Source organism: Rhamphochromis longiceps, linkage group LG5, assembly GCF_057381845.1.
Source record: "Rhamphochromis longiceps isolate RC_006_pf linkage group LG5, R_longiceps_female_GT1.1, whole genome shotgun sequence".
Classification (NCBI taxonomy): Eukaryota; Metazoa; Chordata; class Actinopteri; order Cichliformes; family Cichlidae; genus Rhamphochromis; species Rhamphochromis longiceps.
The window spans coordinates 2,290,270-2,311,712 of NC_140561.1; the positions used below are offsets into that span (position 1 = coordinate 2,290,270).

General features: G+C 42.9%; 1 protein-coding gene across 1 annotated transcript in view; it reads left to right on the forward strand.

Annotated features, from left to right (window-relative positions):
* LOC146669036 (receptor-type tyrosine-protein phosphatase gamma-like) overlaps positions 1–21,443 on the forward strand; it is a 368,084-nt gene that overhangs the window by 285,835 nt on the left and 60,806 nt on the right. The window contains exons 6-8 of the mRNA XM_085405467.1: positions 3,625–3,691; positions 10,151–10,308; positions 20,713–20,905. Coding sequence (XP_085261593.1) covers positions 3,625–3,691; positions 10,151–10,308; positions 20,713–20,905 — 418 coding nt within the window. The remainder of the gene's footprint in view (positions 1–3,624; positions 3,692–10,150; positions 10,309–20,712; positions 20,906–21,443) is intronic.

The window sequence follows — 21,443 nt, forward strand, 5'->3', positions numbered from 1 at the left end:
GTGTTCCCTGGCCAGCTGAGAGATCTTTTGCAGCGTGTCACCCAGGAGGTAGCTAGGAAGCATCCTAATCAGATGCCCCAAACACCTTAAATTGCACCTTTTGACGTAGAGGAGTGGCATCTCTACTCTGAGTCCCTCTTAAATGACTGAACTCCTCACCAACTCATTTCTGCCGCTTGTATTTGCAACCTCATTTCCGCCTCTACTCAGAGGTTGAAAGGCAAGCCAACGCAGTACAAAAGTTCTCTTCTGCCGTGCCCAATCCTAGTTTTAGATCAGCCCTTTGAGTATTTAATTATGTCCTATTTTGGTCTACCGGTTACCTTTAAGTCTGGTAGTCAGTACTTTTTGACTTTGATGTGTCAAGCTATTTGTTATTCAGAGTACTCTACCTGTGTTTTTGTGGGATTTTTCCATATTCTGGCTTCCTCCACTTCCTCTACTCATCATGCCTGTGTGCCATCCTGGCCTGTCTCCCTGATGGTTTAAGAGACAAAACCTGCGCTTTATGTAAATACAAATGTTTCTTATTTGGTGGAAGCAGTTGAGGGGGAGGGCAAAGGACCAAGAAATTAGGGTGGTTTACAGGCATGTTGAATAACTGAGGCTTTAAAATCCAAGCCAAAGTCTGAAGCTCTTGAACAGCTGGATGAGTTTAAGCACAACCAGTTGGTTTCATTTTGTGATATCTCATCACAAATGCATCTCATTGAGCAGAGTTGGAGGAAGAGGTATAGTACATGCTAGATAATAGCATAGCATAATCATCTGGCTCCAGCTGGGCATCTCCATATTTACTGGTTTAAATCAAAAAAAAGTTTCTACATTTTGACCATACACAGATGTTAGAAACCTAAATAGTGGGAGGTTGTGCATTGAAAGTAAATTGTCCAGCCCAAAGACGTTCCACCTCCTGTAACAAAAAAGGAACAGTTCCCTTAGTATGGGTAAGTACTATTGAAGTTTTTGTAGGAACTTTTCTGCCGCTGTAGCACCCCTCACTGATCTCAGGTCAGTGAGGCATGTCAAAGGTCAGATTTGTTTAGTCACCCAAGGGCCAGTGTTGAGAGGCTTTTTTTCATTCCAGAAAGTTCAATGTATACGAGTTCAGCGTATCTGTTGTTGAGAATCAGACCATTGCATTGATATGTTCTGAGGTGGGTATTTCATAATGTACACTGGCCATAAACCACGATGATGGTCAGAGGGGTGATAATGATCCATCTCTGCCTGCTTAGTCCTTCGTCTTTCTGTTTGGTGTAGGAGACAGGCTGGCTATGAAAGGCAGGTGTTGAGAGAGGTTGGATTGAGAGAGAGACTGTACTGCCATAGGATTTAGTAAAGGGAAAAACTAAAAGAAAACAATCCTATGCAACTACATCATGCTATAATAGTTGTTCACATAAGGATGAACAGATGAAAAACTTAACTGAAGTAAAATTTCATAAAATGAATAAAACATGAAGTCAGGTATATTAATACGTGAATGTTCAAATGTAATCAAATTTTCTATGTTAAGAATAAGAGAAAAGAAGAAAACGTGATGAAGTGATTTTAATGAAGTAACCTTTGCCTTAGTATAAAGTGGTTGTATGTTATTGGGTGTCCAGAGAAGACAGGAGAGAGAGGGAAGCAAAGGGCAAATGAGTATAAAAGAGGTGCCTGGGAACATTCTGGGTTATTTTCTCTAGTTCTTGCAATGAGCAGAACACATCATCTGAAGATAGGCCTGGGGGGTCCAAAGTTAGAAATTAGAGCAAATAATGCTGGCCCGTCAGTAGCTATCAGCTGCCTCTGAAGTCCCACAGGCTAACCAAGCCCTTTCTCAGCCTCCGGTGACCATCATCTGGTTTGGGGGTTATCACAAACTTCAGCTATGGAGGTCCATTCAGACTTAAGTCCCCAGTCTCCATGTCAAAGATCAGCTGGAAATGGGAGTTGAAGATCTCACTCACTGGGGCCTCTGCCAGGCAGGCATCTGTCGAGCATCCTCCCCCTCCACGTGATCAAACTCACTACTAGGTAGTGATCAGTTGACAACTCAGCACCTCTTTTCACCCGAGCAGAATGTTTCTCCTAAGGCCCCGAATTATGCATGGTCAATAGCTTCTAGATTAACATGTTACCAATAAAAACCCTAATGTCTAATAATGTATTTTCCACACCAGAAAATACAGCCACATGATGATAAGATTGGGCTGCAGCCTAGTGTCCTGGTGCCACGAGCACTTTTTGACGCTCTTAGAATTGAACATGATTTTTGTTATAGACACACTGTGGTTTGCACAGGAGTCACAGAACATTGCTCGGATTCAGATCCAGGCCGTTCCTCCTAATCACTCCCCTATAGGTCTCACTGTTGTTGCACACATGGACGTTTAAAGTAACCCCCAGGTGGAGCATTCTCAAGCACTCCACCCATGGACTCCAAGAAGGCCAGTTAGATAAGTGGAGATGACAGTCAGGACCCATTTCCTGACCCAAAGGCGCAGGGAACAAACCCTGTCATCCACCGGGAAAAACCCCAACTTACAGGCAGCCAGCCGAGGGGATACCCCCAAAGGCATACCCCAGCCTGCTGCCTCTAACCAAGGTCAACTCCAAATTGAGATGTCCAGCCCTTCTCCAGGAGGCCACATCCGATCCGGCCGAGGGGATGAAGATGGGATAGAGACACGTGGATAAGGGCCAGAGATTAATAATAGGTAATGATTAAATGACAGGCAGACACTGTCCCCCCAGAGCTCACTTACTGAAGGAATATAGTGTTCTGCCATTTAACAGCACTTCTTTCCAGGCGCCTTTTGTAAGGCTCTCCAAGATGTCTCTTATGGGAATTTGAATGCAAACTTTTCAAATGTTAAACTAGGCCTGTGTCCTTGAAACATTTCAGTCTGAACAAAATAGTTATTTGCTATTATTTCACTGCCTTTTATGCCTTCTGTTGATTTCCAGTCCACATTACAACAGTGATGCTCTAACTGAAGACAATGAAAAACACATTCCTGACATCCCATAGTGTGAGTTCAGATAGAAAAGACCTTAAAGAGGTTGTTAAATGCTGCTGTTTGTTTCTTCTAATCACACTTGTGTTTTTTTCCTCTCATCTCCTGTTTGCTCAAAGTTTCTGAGGGGGATTTTTTGTCAATGGCTAGAATTGAATCTTTCATTTACTAACAAAATCTGTTAACCACTACACCATTTGGAGGCACCAGTTTCAGATTGAACTCATCCATCCATCCATCCTCTTTCACTTATCCAATTTGGGGACGTGGGGAGAGAGCCTATCCCAGCTGCCATAGGGTGAATTAAATAAATAAACGAAAATCCATATTGTAACGGAGTTCATCATTGTGGTAAAATTAGTGAGAAGTGCACTGCAGAAACACAGAATACAGCAAAATTTAGCAAAAACAAATGTGTAAAACTGAATAATGTTAAACTGTTGTTGTCCTTCATGGATTTATGAAACAGAAGCAGAATTTAATGTTGTAGACCTTCACACTGACTGTAGACTATTTTTCAAAATTATTTTATAAACATTTAAATGTATAATTTACAAAGCTTGTGTTTTCAGTATTTGTTTTTCACAATTAATAAATATCTTTGTTTTTTCTTCCTTAGGTGGGAGGAAGGGACAATCCTGCCGTTGACCCCATAATCCATGGCCTAAAGGGTGTGGTCCATCATGGTGAGTGGCAGGTCCAGTTAGTGCTGAGAGAGGAAGGACTTCAATAGTGTAGATATTCCCTAATATATAAAATCAAGAGAAAACATATTTTTGAAATCCGTCAAAAATCTTCTTTTAAACTAAAAACAATTCTGAGGATAAGGATAGCACTAACAGGTGAGGCGAATCACACACTTCATCAGGGCACCTGGATGAACACCAACTTTTTTCCACTTGATAAAAGTTAACGTGAGGGTTTCAGGTGGTTAGGGACAAATGCAATTGCATGGCAGGATGCTGTAAATCAGGGGTGTCAAATTCAATTGCACAGGGGGCTAAAACTCAAGGCAGACTTTAGGTCGCGGGCCAAACAAGATAAACATTTATTGAACACACTAAAACAATGTTTTTTAAACATAAATATGAATAAAAACAGACAGGAATATTATTCCAGTTCAGCAAAGTGCGCTGACTTGGTTCAACATTACTTGGCAACCGGGAAAGTGAGGCAGGTTGCACTGGTGCATTTGTGACAGCTTCACTTGAAACGCCTTCACCGCATCATACATGCCATTTCTCCTCCTGCATCTTTACTCCCATCCTGCGGACTAGTCCGCTTTTTTCACCGCACAGCACCGGCGCTCCATCTGTTGTAAGTCCAACAAGTTTGTCCCAGGGCAGTTTCATGTCGGTAACACTTTGACAAACGTTTTTAAAAACGCCTTTTCCTGTCGTTGTCCCGTGCCTCGATTTAATGTTCAATATTTCCACTCCACGGATGAAGATGGTCAGCTGTGCAATGTCCATCATGTCTGTACTTTCATCCACAGCCGAGTATGCAGTGAAGTTTTTGCTTCTTTCACACAGCTGTGTTCTTAAATCAGTGGCCATCTCACAAACCCGATCAGCAATCGTATTTCTGCTCAGGCTCACATTTGCCAAAATCTGCGTTTTGTCTGGACACAAGACGTCGCACAGCTTTATCCTGCAGCTCTTCAGAGTGGTACCGGGCTGATTTGGCTCCTCTGCCACGATAAAACTTGCTTTCGCAACAGCTTCACTTTGTGATTTTGCTCTGGTGACAAACGTCTGCTGAAATGTCAGATTCTTCTTTAGCTCTTCTACTTTCTGTAGTTTCTGCATTTGGGTTTTTCAGCTTATCCTGACGTTTTGTCTCGTAGTGCCGTCTTAAATTAAATTCCTTAATTACAGCCACATTAGCTCCACTACTAAGACACACGGTTTACCAGCATGTCTGTAAATATATATTCAGTCTCCCACTGGCGCTGAAAGGCTCTGCTTTCAGAGTCAACTTTTTTCTCCACCATTGTGAGCGGCGAGCTTCACAATTACAGAAGTTTGACTTGATTGACGGGGAATGTTCCCAGTTAGCCTAGCGTTCAGCAAGGAGGCTGCAGCGCTGCATTATGGGATCTGTAGTTTGTATATTATTAGCGCCTCATATCGCCGGGCCATGCGTAACAATAATAATACATCTCGCGGGCCGGATATAAATGTACGCCGGGCCGGATATGGCCTGCGGGCCTTGACTTTGACACATGTGCTATAAACGGACCAAACTTCAGTCAGGAGAACAACTGAGACAATCCATCCACAATACGAGGTTAGTCATTAATATACTGCAACAACATGGGAATAGAGCCGCTGTGATAGAATTCAGCATGAATGAATCAATGGTACAGAAGTGGAGAAAGCGCAGTTTTTGGCTTTCCCATATTCCAAAAGTGCTTTGCTATTACTGTCGCTATTACTGTAATTTGCAGATGATGTTTGCAGCCGCTGCAATGCTTTCGACTAAAACAGGTGCAGCTTGATGACACCATCAAAATCTCTACCGTTGGCCAAATTTATATCGTTTCTACCGTATACCGTTTACACCGCCCACCCCTACTGTACAGCCAAGAAAACCAATCATAACGACTAAGGCAACATGTGCATATTGCTGCTCACCTGAACACCACATTAGCAGGTGTCCTGAGTTTATTCACAAAACAAAGGATGAGAAAATAAACTGGATAAAGAGAAACACATGGTGGTGGCGTTGTGCTAGGACTCTTCAGGCTGCAAAGTGTGATCTGAGAGAAGACTTTGTCACCTGCATGGGATGACATCTACAGATCCTGTGTGAGGTGAATCAGAGACCTGAACTAACTGAAGTTAGTCCTGTAGTGAGGACATTGTACCTTGATAGACCTAGTGACTGTTCTAGTGCACTGTTAAAATTTAAAATAAGGCTCAAATCATACTCACCTTATCACGACTACTGCTCCAGTGAGACCTGGTCCATATGGATCTCCTGCAGCGGTCAAAACCCGCTTAGGATGTACACTCCAAGGTCCGATCACAAACTTACAACCCGAGGACAGTTCCACGCATGCCCAGTGTTTGTTCACATCTTTCAGTTCAGATTCAGGAGATCCATTCCAGCACATCCTCGTGTCCGCTGATGGCTCTGAATCCGTTCAGCTACCTCCTACTCTACCATCAGCAGTTTCTATGTCGTCGCCTGCAGTGCCGCCATCACCAGACTCACTGCCTGTGGCTGCCATTCCGCCAGAGGTCACTGCACTTCCTGGTCCTAACTCACCTGGTCCTGTCTCTACCAAGCCCCGTACATTGTGCCCAGTGCCTGCAGAACTGCCTGACGATTTGCAGTTATGTGCCTGCAGCTGCATCCCATTCGGTCGGCATTTGGACCTGCTTCGCCGCCACCGCTGGCTCCACGGTCGGCCCCCTGAACTGTTTGGCCTGCGTCGTCGACCTCTGGGTCGACCTCTGGGTCGACCTCCTGAACTGTCTGGCCCGTAGAAAAGTAACACTCCTAAAGAGCCCAGATGAGCGCATCAGAACTGTAGAAGTCTTAGTGCAGGACAGAACCTATATCAGACCTGTGGCGTGTCTGATTCCTCTGCCCCACTTCCTGACAAAGGTCAACTCTAACCAGTTAAACATATTTCTCGCTAGAAATATGGGGGCGGCTGTTGTAAAGACTCACCTTTCAGCACACTTCACCAGCTGCACCTTTTTTCTTTTCCTCACCTTTGATTGGGTGTGGTGCTTGCCCTTAATTGCACTCACCTGTCACCCGTTATATAAGGACTGCACTCACCTACCGCTAACTCTTTCTTTACTCCCACATGGGGCGGCAGCTGAGGTGAGTTTCTGTTTGAGTCTCCTGAGTTCATCTATTATTTTGAGTTACTGAGTGACACACTTTATTTTCTTTATTTCCTTTCAGTTAGCAGTCCATGCGTGTCTTTCCTTTTGCTCATTATTCAGTAAAACAAGAAACTTGCAAGTGATTGTTGACTGTTCATTCTCATCCTGACCGAATGAGCCCATGATGGTAACAAGCTCCAACCTCCTCCGAGCCTTCCTTCAAAACATAACCCTTTCCTGACTGATAGATTCTCAGTTGCTTCTTTAGATTGTGGCATGGTGTGTTGCTTTTTGAGATCTTTTAGCCTCCTTCACATTGTCAAACAGATCCTGAGTGATGCGTTGATTCAACAGGTCTGCCAGTAATCAAGCCTGAGTGAAACTGAACTCAGCATTCCAACAAATGTCGTTAATCACAGTTACTTCATGATTTAACAAGAGGGGCAATTACTTGTCCACACAGGCCCAGGTGGGTTTGGATAACTGTTCTCCCATAATGAATGAAATCATCGTTTCGAAAATGCATTGTGTGTTTACCTGTGTTATCTTTGTCTAATAGTCAAATTAGTTTGATGATCTGAAACATGTAACTTCTAGAAACATTAAATATACCGTAATTGTCGGGCTATAAGCCGCTACTTTTTGCACAAGCTTTGAACCCTGCAGCTTTTAGTCAGGTGCGGCTTTTCTATGGATTATCCATGATTTTTGTGATATCGTAAGACGATTTGTTTTGTTTGTTCCGCTGTCGTACGGCACTACGTTGCCTGGCGGAAGGGCATGTGATCAGACACACAGTATCGGGGTTCAAGAGTGGTATGTTAGTCACATGTCCATCCGCCAGGCAACATAGTGCCGTACAAGTAGCGCGAAAAACAAACTTCAAAGTAGCGCTACACGTTCAGCCGGAGGCGTGGATGACGAGCAGCGATAAACTTGCGAAAAGCAAGTTATGCTCAACTCCACCGGTGGAATCTGACAGCGTGGAAAAGTGTGAAAACATCCACGATCACCAACGGATTTCGAAGGGCTGGACTGCTGCATGATGGAGAGGAGGTGTCAGTGGTGTGTGACATTTTTAAATACGATGAAGGAATACAAGACAGTCAAAAGGAGTTTCATAGAGCTACGTGCACGGGTGAGTGATCGGGTGATACTCACAACCGAGGCATTGCAGTCAGATTTATTTATACCAAGAGACAGTTGCATAGCATTTCCTGTTTTTCAAGCTTACTTATCAGCATGTGTGTGTGTTCTGTGTGTGTGTGTGTGTGTGTGTGTGTACGTGACAGGATGTAATGGCATGTGATACAAAAATATATGAACATTTTAATACATTTGAAAGCTTTATAACGGAGGTATCTTTTAATAATAGACATCTGCAGTTTAAACTTAAAAGTTACTTCTATCAGGAGGACACCGCCACGGCCCTTCAGAGGGTGTTCAACTCTGACACTGACAACGAGGATTTGTTTGGTTTTGAAAGTGACAACGAAGGAAAGAAGCTGAGAGTGGATGACAAAGCCACCCTGAGCCTGTTCGTATCCGACACTGGAGGAGAGGACTTTGGTGGTTTTAGTGCGCAGAAAGATGGTGGTGAATGACTGACTTTTCTTCTTGTTAAAGCCGTGTCACTGCACCTGAGCCTAAAAGGTAGTCCGAATCTATTTTTCTGGTGTGCTGTAGGTTATTGTTATGTACTACATTTGTTACTCATTTATGAAGCACAGTACATGTTTCGTACTTGTAATTATCGCTACTTTTACATATACCTAAAAAGTTATGCAAATATGTACCCGTAACTTGTTTTTCAAAATATTAATAAAAGGGATGTGTCTCCAAACAGCCATCTCTTTCCTGACAATTCCCTTTGTGCATATTCTCTTACATATGATAAGTCAACATTGAAACACCTGCGGCTTTTGGTCAGGTGCGGCTAATGTATGTACAAAACAGGATTTTCCCCTGATTTTAGCTTGTGCGGCTAATATTCAGGTGCGCTTTGTAGTCCGGGAAATACGGTAAATGAATAACCTGACAAAAGAAAACCACATGGTCCTCCCAACCACCACAACTCATGTTTCTCATCATTCCTGGATATCATTGCTATAATGAACCTTTCCATCTGTAAACCTGCAAACCCTTGCAAAGACACTGGGTCCCTGTGTTTGCTATTAGAACCTTTCATTCAGCCTTTTAATTTCACATTGATGGTGCAGGAACATTCACTGGCTACCTTGCAACAAACTGCAAGGCAGTTTGTAAAAGAAGCACAGGTGTCTTTTTTGTTATGGTGTCTTCTGCCAACATTTTTCTTCTCTTTTTTTTCATCATCTTCAAAGCTTTTTTACCCACCCATGTTCTTGGGCATTTTGTTAAAGAGTGAAACACTAAGTTATGTCAAAGTTGACAATGTTACTTCAAGGCTGACAATCATATGTTGTTTTCTCTGTCATCTCTTGGGGATGCTAAATTATGAAAGCACAAATCAAAGGAAATCAAGACATTATGTCAGGGTCTGGGAGGGTACCTGCAGGTCTCCAACAGCGGCCCCTCCTCCTTTAGGTTCGGTTGCTCCTCCCTGGCTGACCACCTGTGAGCAATTATTCCGGCAGTATATCAGACCTGCGCTCTCAACCATTCATCGCCTGAGTATCTGCTATCCCCATAGGTAGCACCTGGAGTGGAGGTCTTGTCTCCCTCACTCCCGCCTTCCTGCACCTGGGCCGCTTGCTGCTGATACGACGTGGCCTGCCGGCCCACCACTCACTTGCCTGCCTCCCCACATCTCGACCGCTTCCGGGCCTCCCGCCCCACCTGTCCCCCCCACCTGAAACCAAGTAAAGCAACTCAATTCAACTGTGGAGGATCGTTGATTGTCTGCTGGATCCCACTGACCGTGATCTCCTCTTATTCCAGTGCCCCGGCCCCTACCTAGTCCTGTTTCCGCCTCCCCGCTGCCTCTGCTGTTCAGCCGTCTCCTACAGGTGTCTAGGTCACCCTCCGTTATCTTAGATTATCCTACGCGCCACTAGTGTGGTGGCGTCATTTTGTTTTTTTTGCTTGTGTTTGCCTGTGGGCGGAAATAAATCCTTTGTTCCCTTATCGTCTCGCTTCCGGGTTGGTTTCTGCACCTGTGTCCATCTCTGTTACCTCGTGCCGCTGGGCCGTGACACATTAAACCTAAAGGCTCTGAAGCAAGTCTGAACCCTTGCCACTTCAGTTTGCAGGGAAATAAAGCTTGTTATATAGATTATATTGCATTGATTGAAACTATCTGTCCTACTATCTTTCAAACAGAAAAGGAGACCTTTCTGGAGCCATTTGTGCTTAAGGACCTGCTGCCATCCTCACTGGGAAGTTATTATCGTTACACTGGCTCTTTGACCACTCCACCCTGCAGCAAGGTGGTAGAGTGGATCATTTTCAGCAGTCCTGTCTACTTCTCTTACAAACAGGTAAGAAGCATGCCAGTAATACAGCTGTGTCAACTTGTTTCCTTAGTTATATAAGAATAACACCACTCATTTAAACATATTGCAAAACCTTATTTTTATTCTATGTTAATGCTGAAGTTAATTAACCACAACTTATTTTATAAAATGTAAAAAATTCCCCTCTCTCCTCTGCTGGCGGTCTATCCCTTAAGCTCGGGTTCTCTACTACGGGCCTGTGAGCATGAGGGTCCTCGTGTCCCCTTTTCCTGATGTTGCTGTCATTTGCTATGGCTACGTCTAACACTATGGCCGTCTTCCTCTCCTCCACCCCTACTATGTCCGGTTGGTTAGCCATCATCAGTTTGTCCGTCTGTATCTGAAAGTCCCACAGGATTTTAGCACAGTCATTCTTGACCACCCTAGTGGGTGTCTCCCATTTTGGCTGCTCTTGCTCCTCTTTCTTGGGTTTCTGCTGTCTGAGGTATTCACTGAGCATGTGGTCAGTTGTCTGATGTACTCGTGGATGTTCATTGTCTTATTCTGGATGTGGTTCTAGCGTACAGATTCAGTGTGAGGTGAAATCCTCCATGAATGGTCAGGAGCTTGTTATCCCAGCAGGATACCTGATCACCAACAGGGCATAGGTGTTGATAACCCGGATCTTGTTCTTGCCATTCAGCTGACTAATCAGGACTTGCCTTACCTTCTGCAGGTACTTGGTGGTTGCAGCTTTCCTAGCGGCCTCGTTATGGTTCCCATTTGCCTGTGGGATTCCCAAGTACTTGAAGCTGTCCTCAACAATGTTGCCTTCTGGTAGTGTGATGCCCTCAGTTCTGACTACCTTTCCTCTCTTTGTTACGATCCGATTACACTTCTCGAGTCCAAATAACATTCCAGTTTCGTTGCTGTAGATCCTTGTGGAAACCGGCAACTCGACCACTGTTACACCTCTTTCCGGGATGCGTACAAAGCCCTCCCCCGCGCCCCATTCGGCCAATCAGATCACTGCTCCATCCTGCTCCTGCCCGCCTACAGGCAGAAGCTGAAACAGGAAGCTCCAACCCGGAAGGCGGTGCACTGTTGGACGGACCAATCGGAGTCTGCGCTGCGGGACTGTTTTGATCACGCGGACTGGGAAATGTTTCACGTGGCCGCCAGAGACATTGATGAATACACAGACTCAGTCTGCGGATTTATCAGGAAATGCGTGGAAGATGTCGTCCCATCCAGAACAGTTAAATCCTTCCCAAATCAAAAACCCTGGATTAACGGAGATGTTCGCGCGGCACGGAACACCGCCTTTGCCTCCGCGAACACATCGGACTACAAACACGCACATTACCAACTCCGGAAGACGATCAAAGCAGCCAAACGTGAGTACAGGGACAGGGTGGAACAACAGTTTGACAACCCTCGGAGTATGTGGCAGGGACTAAACACGATCACAGACTTTAGAGGGAAAACCAGCACACCGCAGACCACGGCCTCTCTGTGTGAGGATCTAAACGTATTCTACGCTAGATTCGACACAGCGAACACCATGAGACCGGACAGTGTGCGCACCGCGGATGACGTCAGTGCGCACACTGTGTCTGAGGAGGATGTGCGGAAGTGCTTCAGGAAGGTGAACGCACGCAAAGCTACTGGTCCGGATGGGATTCCCGGCCGCGTCCTCAGGTCATGCGCGGCTCAGCTGGCTGGAGTGTTCACACACATCTTCAACCTTTCCCTCTCTCTGTCTGTAGTCCCAGCCTGCTTCAAAATGGCCACCATCGTCCCTGTACCCAAATCCTCCACCATCTCCTCATTGAACGACTGGCGACCTGTAGCCCTGACCCCCATCGTAAGCAAATGCTTCGAGAAGCTGGTCAGGGACTTCATCTGCTCTGCACTACCCGACTCACTGGACCCTCTACAGTTTGCATACCGCCACAACAGGTCCACTGATGATGCCATAGCCCTGACACTACACACTGCCCTGTCACACCTGGAGAAGAGAGACACGTATGTGAGGATGCTGTTTGTAGATTACAGCTCAGCATTCAATACCATCGTTCCCTCGAAGCTGGACAGGAAACTGCAGGATCTAGGACTGAGCAGCTCCCTCTGCAGCTGGATCCTTAGCTTCCTGTCTGACAGACGCCAGGTGGTCAGACTGGGCAGCATCACCTCATCCCCCATCACACTGAACACTGGTGCTCCACAGGGGTGTGTACTGAGCCCTCTCCTGTACTCACTCTACACCTACGACTGCACAGCCACTAACAGCTCCAACATCATTGTGAAGTTTGCGGACGACACTACAGTGGTGGGTCTTATCACCAACGGTGATGAGACGGCTTACAGGGAGGAGGTCAGCGCCCTGACCCACTGGTGTCAAGACAACCATCTCACCCTCAACGTCGCAAAGACAAAGGAGTTGATAGTGGACTTCCGGAGGTGCAGAGAAGTACACACCCCCATCACCATCAACGGCGCTGCTGTGGAGAGAGTGAGCAGCTTCCGGTTCCTTGGCGTACACCTGGCTGAGGATCTTACGTGGTCAGTACACACAAACAAAACAGTGAAGAAGGCGCAGCAGCGCCTCTTCTTTCTCAGGAGACTGAAAAGATTCGGCATGAGCCCCCGCATCCTCAGGACCTTCTATCGCTGTGCCATTGAGAGCATCCTCACTGGATGCATCACCACCTTTTTTTAAATCACTGTGGCTGTTATTACTCCGTGCTTTAGGTAAAAAGTGACCTGAGTGATAATTTTCTCCAATTAAGTTGTAAAACCACTCTGCTGTCTGAAAATGTGTTAGATAACTCCATTCCAAATTGATCTGTCCTTCCGCTTTTGGTGTAGACATTATTATAAGGGAAGATTTGGCCTTAATCATACTGTCAAAGCACGAAATATGAACAGTATGGAAGTAAGCATTAAATAAAGAGCCCTGATGTTAAACTTGCCCTGTGCCTTCAGTAGTTTATACTTTAAAACTGTCAAGGTTTTTCTTTGGGAAATGCAAAGATAACCATTGTTCAGTTCAACTCAGTGTTATGTGTGACTTGATGTTATTTACTACGTTCATCATATTGTAATTGTGAAGGAAATCCTGTGTAACCAGGCCAGCTTGAGCAGAATAACTCAGCAGATGCTGCGCACTTAATGGTGTGTGTGTGTGCATGTGTGTGTGTGCGTGTGCGTGTGTGTGGTTTTATAGAAAGTACTTTGAGCTCCAAAGTGTTGAGAAAAGTGCTCTATAAATAAAACATAAATTGAGTATTTGGTACCACAGATGCATCATTGTCTTGCACACACTCAAAAGTGACACTAATCCTCTGCTAATAAGCTACCTCCAGAGACTCCTCCTTGAAGTGACCCCTTGATCCCTAATGAGAAGGAAAATCCATCCACCCTAATTATTAAGCCCTGTTACTTAACATAAATAAGAAGGTGATCCGGCATTAAGACTACTGACAGAACAATATTTTGCCCATGTTTATAGCAATAACAAACTTTTTTTTTCTGGTCCACTTGGTAAAGAAGGTCCTGCAGCAGCTACACTTCCTGTGTCCTGAGGAAAATAACCTGACCTTCTGCCACTCCTCATTTGAGAGCGTACTCTCTTACTGCCTGGGTGTTTAGTACGCAGGGGGCTGCGCCGAGGACAATAAACACTGCCCCAAAAATCCCTGGCTGCCCTCTGCCACCCCTGTAGGCCATTGCCAGATTCTCCTGTCTCAGGAAAACCAGGGCCATCACATGTGACCACTTGCAGCCCGCCGACCACCTGTTTGACCGCCACATTACTTCAATAAAGCGCTTTACAAAATTCCCACCCAAACCTACCGGGTACATAACAGTGCTCAGTACATATTATTTATTTAAAATGTTTGTATATGGAAGGAATATGTTTATTCTATTTTCAAAGGACAACATACCAACAATACGTGTAAGCAGTACAATCAATTTAACACTGCCAATAAAGACATATGTGCTGATTTGAGTAGAAACTTTATTGCACGTAAACATTTGACATGACAGGAAACTCCTGAATACAGCTTTTGTAAGCTACCTCCTGGAATTTCAGTGACACTTTTCATTTTGTAATTGACTTACGGTTGCTTTGGGCTCAGGTTTTCGAAACGAGATTCAGCCTGAAGTGAATAAAATCAAAGGCCTGTTGAGTTTTGCTTTTTGAAACACTTTCGTTTTGGATGATAGTTGAAGTAGGGTTAGCAAAAAGGGGCCGATGCTCAGATACTTACATGACAGCTCAACAAAAATCGGCTCCTTTCAAACAGACTGCGTGTGTGGACACATGTGTATGAAGAGCCGGTCTCGTGTGTCGTCAACCTTTTAATGTTTTTTGTTATACTCGACTCATTTCACAATTGCCCTAAAATTGAGATGTCAACAGAGAAATACTAGTGAGATTAACCTATGAGTACCAATTCTAAGTAGGATGGGTGAGTTAATCCTTCCACCTGAGATGGTTCAGAACATTTTAAATTGTAACATGACATTGTAAAATACCTCTTCAGAATAAATACTGATATGGTGATTTGGATTTTCAAATAAATATACTTAGGCTATATCCACACGTACACAGGTATTTTTAAAAATGGAGATTGTTGAGTCAAAACTTAGACCTCGCTGACTCGTGAGACTTATTTCCGTGAAGGAATGATGCAAGGCAACAGTGATCAATCAATTTTACTTGCGCAAGGGAGGCCCCGGTCGGTGTCTCAGAGCACTCTGAATCCTACCACAGACGACCTCGACTCAGGGCTCCGCTTGCCGCCTTTTATTGAAAACAGTTACAGTACACACAAGCACCTCCCATTGTAAAACCCCCCTATGGTTACAAAAGATAAGGCATTGTGTGTGTGTGTGTGTGTGTGTGTGTGTGTGTGTGTGTGTGTGTACGTGAGTGTGTCTTTCTGTGTGCGGGACTTCCTGATAACAACTGTTTTTAACAACATCCTTGGTCATAAAAAGGGTAGTCTCCCCCACACCCTATATATGGCTCAATTCCTTTATTGGTTCACCATGCACAACACAAGTGAGGCCATGAAGGGCAGGAAGTTTACTAAACAACAAAACAGAACCTTCACATGGGATGTGCCTGTAATAAAACACTACAGCCTCCCACCATTCGACAGGCTGGAGAGGGGAACAAAGGAATGTCTTTGATCACACAGTTTGAAACAATGTAGAGATGGTAAGCATAAAAATGACAACATTTAACAATTCACTCTAACAGAGATTTTCCATTTTCGTTTTTAAAAAAAAAAATCTCATCCACACGTGCAGTTTTAAAAAAATATGTCTGTCCACATGTAAAGGCTAAAAACAAAATTTTGGTCAATCAGAAGTCTAGAAGCCTGGGAGGGAAATAGTGATGGGATTTCCGGCTCTTTTTAGAGAACCAGCTCTTTTGGCTCGGCTCACTATAAAGAACCGGCTCTTCAGGTTGTTTTGTTGCTTTAATTAATTTATTATTAACAACAATATGAAATTATGCACAAAAGGAATTATTAATGTAAAAAAAAAAAGTGGTTTTATTTATATATGTTTATATATAAATATATACAGTGGACCCTAGAGACAAAGCACGTACAGACTCCAAAACACATTTCTAGCGTTAACGGAACTTCCAAAACAGAGCTACCTAGATCACTTAAATAACACAACTGAAAGCATATGTGTATTGTGTGTGTATTTATACACAAGCACTCATATATATTCAAATAATTAAAAAAGAATTTACATTTACCTGTTACTACCACACACCAAATCCGGTCATTGGTACTTGCTGGCTTGTTTAGCCACTAGGTAACAAAAGCTCAACACTGCCCCCTAGCATCCTGGAGCACTTCTGTTGTGTTTTGTACGTGTTTTGGAGTTTGTACGTGCTTTGTCTGTAGGGGCCACTGTAAATATACTTTTATTTGTTCACTCCACATAAAATGTAATAAATAAATCATATAATACAAAAATCAACTATTTACATTTTAAACTTTTAACTATTTAAATTTTCAGCTTTTTCCTTTTAAACAAATTTAAAGTGAAACAACACAAAACACTGCAAACCACAACACAATTAAATATAAATTATAATATGAAAACTAAAAGAACATGCATATTCTCTGTCATATGGACCTGCATGAATAAACTTTCTGAATCATTTATCATCTGCAACTGAAAATAGTTGTGGATGATTACTATACCTTTCTAATGTGACGTTGTTGTCCCTGGCTCTCTCTCTCTCTCTCCTGCTCTGTTCCTGTGCTACTGCGAGTGTAACTACTGCCCCTCCCCCTCTGCTCAGCGCAAGCACAAGGCTCGCGTGCGGAGTGAAGCAAAAAAAAAAAAGTGCGAGAGAGAGGGTGAGAGAAAGAAGAAAAAACAAAAAAACAAAAAAAACCACGGCTCCCATTAAGGATCCGGCTCACGTAGTTCACTTCAAAGATCCAGCTCTAAGAGCCGTTTCGTTCGCGAACACCACATCACTAGTGCATTTGTTTTGCACGTGCATTAAATTAAAGTTGATTATGACGATTAAGCATTGTGAGGTGGAGGGTGGGGGCGGATCCCTAATATTTTTGCTGGGAGTTGGCAACCCTATTAGTTAGGTTGTTTAATATTTCTGCTAAGTACTCTTTAACCCTCTACAGCATAGCATTGCCCTGTGGCAACAAACCACATTTTCATGCCTTACACTGGCCCTTCAAAAAAAACAACCTTTTTTTTTTCCAAATAATGCTACCAGGCACATCTCTTTGAAATAAAATGAAGAGTTGAAGGTGGTGTGACTTTCATTTGGGGGGCAGGACCCCTTTCTGCAAGCTGCACTACATGACAGACATCTCCATTAGGAGGCAAGATAAAGATCACTATTTTACATGTTTATAGTGAAATAAATGTATATTAAAAAATACTTGTATGTGCATGAATATGTTAAGAAGCATATTTGATTGTTTGTTCTACTTTTTTAAATTTATTTATACAGTAAAACTGTTAATTTTCATTCTTTGCCTCAAGGCAACACTGCGCAGTTAGCCCAATCTTTTTCAGGCAATATAATGCATTTGCATATGTGTGTAGAGATGTGTTTGTGTGCATTTATATGATCATAGTCAATGTTTTTACTTTACAATCTACTCATAATTACAGGACATGGATGTAAAAACCTTTTATGCAAGGAAACCAAGGGAATGTGCACTTTCTGTCCTCAGAAAGTGAGGACAGTGAGCTGGAAAATAACTCAAAATGTTAGAAATATTCCAGTGTTAGAAAACAAGCACTGCTCAGTGTTAGCCATTGTTAATCTTCAAAACTGACTAGGTTACTTTTAAACATATAACACTGTCAAAAGTGTTAATTTAACACTCAACAGTGTTGTATTTATCACTCAGAGGTGTGGACCCATACAGGGAGTGCAGAATTATTAGGCAAGTTGTATTTTTGAGGAATAATGTTATTATTGAACAACAACCATGTTCTCAATGAACCCAAAAAACTCATTAATATCAAAGCTGAATGTTTTTGGAAGTAGTTTTTAGTTTGTTTTTAGTTTGAGCTGTTTTAGGGGGATATCTGTGTGTGCAGGTGACTATTACTGTGCATAATTATTAGGCAACTTAACAAAAAACAAATATATACCCATTTCAATTATTTATTTTTACCAGTGACACCAATATAACATCTCCACATTCACAAATATACATTTCTGACATTCAAAAACAAAACAAAAACAAATCAGCGACCAATATAGCCACCTTTCTTTGCAAGGACACTCAAAAGCCTGCCATCCATGGATTCTGTCAGTGTTTTGATCTGTTCACCATCAACATTGCGTGCAGCAGCAACCACAGCCTCCCAGACACTGTTCAGAGAGGTGTACTGTTTTCCCTCCTTGTAAATCTCACATTTGATGATGGACCACAGGTTCTCAATGGGGTTCAGATCAGGTGAACAAGGAGGCCATGTCATTAGTTTTTCTTCTTTTATACCCTTTCTTGCCAGCCACGCTGTGGAGTACTTGGACGCGTGTGATGGAGCATTGTCCTGCATGAAAATCATGTTTTTCTTGAAGGATGCAGACTTCTTCCTGTACCACTGCTTGAAGAAGGTGTCTTCCAGAAACTGGCAGTAGGACTGGGAGTTGAGCTTGACTCCATCCTCAACCCGAAAAGGCCCCACAAGCTCATCTTTGATGATACCAGCCCAAACCAGTACTCCACCTCCACCTTGCTGGCGTCTGAGTGGGACTGGAGCTCTCTGCCCTTTACCAATCCAGCCACGGGCCCATCCATCTGGCCCATCAAGACTCACTCTCATTTCATCAGTCCATAAAACCTTAGAAAAACCAGTCTTGAGATATTTCTTGGCCCAGTCTTGACGTTTCAGCTTGTGTGTCTTGTTCAGTGGTGGTCGTCTTTCAGCCTTTCTTACCTTGGCCATGTCTCTGAGTATTGCACACCTTGTGCTTTTGGGCACTCCAGTGATGTTGCAGCTCTGAAATATGGCCAAACTGGTGGCAAGTGGCATCTTGGCAGCTGCACGCTTGACTTTTCTCAGTTCATGGGCAGTTATTTTGCGCCTTGGTTTTTCCACACGCTTCTTGCGACCCTGTTGACTATTTTGAATGAAACGCTTGATTGTTCGATGATCACGCTTCAGAAGCTTTGCAATTTTGAGACTGCTGCATCCCTCTGCAAGATATCTCACTATTTTTGACTTTTCTGAGCCCGTCAAGTCCTTCTTTTGACCCATTTTGCCAAAGGAAAGGACGTTGCCTAATAATTATGCACACCTGGTATAGGGTGTTGATGTCATTAGACCACACCCCTTCTCATTACAGAGATGCACATCACCTAATATGCTTAATTGGTAGTAGGCTTTCGAGCCTATACAGCTTGGAGTAAGACAACATGCATGAAGAGGATGATGTGGACAAAATACTCATTTGCCTAATAATTCTGCACTCCCTGTATAGACACTCTCTAGTGTTAATTTAACACTGGAGATTTTGCTGTGTAAAGCTCCCCCAAAATAAGGAGAAATATTTTTTCCCCAAAAATTAAAAAGTCATGCAGTAGAGGGTTTTTAAGATACCAGAATAGGGATGATGGAGTAGGTTTAAATTTATTAGATTGATCAGTTTTGCTGAACTATAAAATATTTTGGGTGCAGTGTATTTTTTGCATACGAGTATAACAGAATAACTTTAGTGTTTTGTTTTGTTTTTAAAACTTGAGTATGAACTTATACAAAATGCAGCAAGTTATTTATAAAAAACAGTTTTATTGATTACAAGCTACACTATATCTGATTCATATCGGTATCGGCAGATATCCAAATTTATGATATCGGTATCGGACATAAAAAAGTGGTATCGTGCCATCTCTACATAGTATACAAGAACATCTGTGCAGAGTATGGCCTGGAAGTCCTGAGGTCAAAATGGAACACGAGTGATTCAGAAGAGAACAAAGGTTTTAGTGAAACTGAGGCTTGGGGGTTTGGTGAAAGGTTTGGTGAAACGGAGGCAGAGAGTGGTCGAGAAGGACCAAACTAAGATCCTATGGGATTTTCAGATACTGACAAACTGGTGATGGCTAACCAACCAGACAGTGGTGGACAAGAAGAGGAATCAGAGGAAGATGGCTGTCGTGATAAATGTAGCAATACTGAATGATAGCAACATCAGGGAGAAGGAACACAAGAACCTGGGCTGAAATAAAAAGTCAAGAAGGTGTGGAGGGTGAAGGTAACAGTGGTCCTACTGGTAATCAGAGCACTAGGTACAGTGACCCCAAGCTAAAGGAGTGGCTCCAGCAGATCCCAGGAACAACATCGGAGATCTCTGTCCAGAAGAGCGCGATCCTAGGAACAGCTAAGATACTGTGCAGGACCCTCAAACTCACAGGCCTTTTTAAAAAAAAATTTTTTTTTTACTGGTGGAATGACAAAGTTTTTTCTTTTTTTTTAATGGAATAGTAACAGTGAGCATTCAGCATTTTTGTAGTGTCCCATGTTTGCTTATTTTTTAAAATGCATTTATTTATCATTTATATATTTGCATGCAGTTGTTTTCAAATGTGTGTTATGTGTTTATGTTATTTCATTTTTATTAATTTATATTTCAGTGCGTTGAAACCTGTGTATTTTTATGTCAGGTCCTTTATTGGTCACTGCCACGTGCCAGGCAATTATCAAAGTTTCTTTATTTTCCTGCTCATATTCTTAATTTTTGTGAAATGCTTTGTTTTATTTTGTCAGTAAAATTGGCTTTTGCTTCTGTGTGATGAGTGCAAAAAAAGAATGAAAAGACACTCAAAATAACCAAATTGACTTCTGCTTGGTAATAACTACCTGTCTCCACTCGTATCTCTATTTTGCTGTAATGTTCACTTTCCCTACTACCACCAGTTGGAGGCTTTCTACTCCATCTTCACCACAGAGCAACAAGACCATGTTAAGTCGGTGGAGTATCTGCGCAGCAACTTCAGGCCCATCCAGAGCTTAGATAACCGGCACGTCTTCAAGTCTGCAGTAAAAGATGCCTGGTTGCCTGACCTAAATGACAGCGGCAGCAACCCGTATGGCACAGAGGCTTCCAAAGGTAGGATGTTCACACTTTAAGTATTAATTTTTTGGTTTTTTTTATATTACCTATTCCAGAGGTGGGACCAAGTCATTGTTTTGCAAGTCTCAAGTAAGTCTCAAGTCTTTATCCTCAAGTCTCAAGTCAAGTCTCAAGTAATGTCAGGCAAGTCAGAGTCGAGTCTCAAGTCACTGGTGTAAAAGTCCGAGTAAAGTCACAAGTCTGAAATTTTGAATTTCAAGTCTTTTCGAGTCTTTAAAAAAAAACGAAAAAAGAAGGTTGCAGTTATGCTAAATGTAAATATTGGACCATGTAATTTTTAAATCTGTGTTTTTCTCAACACATGACAAAATAGTGAACTTGCAGCTCAATTAAACTTAGCTCCAAGAATAATTTTCACCGACAGTTCTGAGATAAGCTGCATGTTATTCTTGGATGCGGTTGTAGGACCGGTGTTGTGCCAAAAAGTGATTGTCTGCCAAAAACTGATTTCCGGTATTTGCCAAAATTGATTGCTTGTATTTAAACTGCTATAAGTAACTTGTTGGGCTATAAT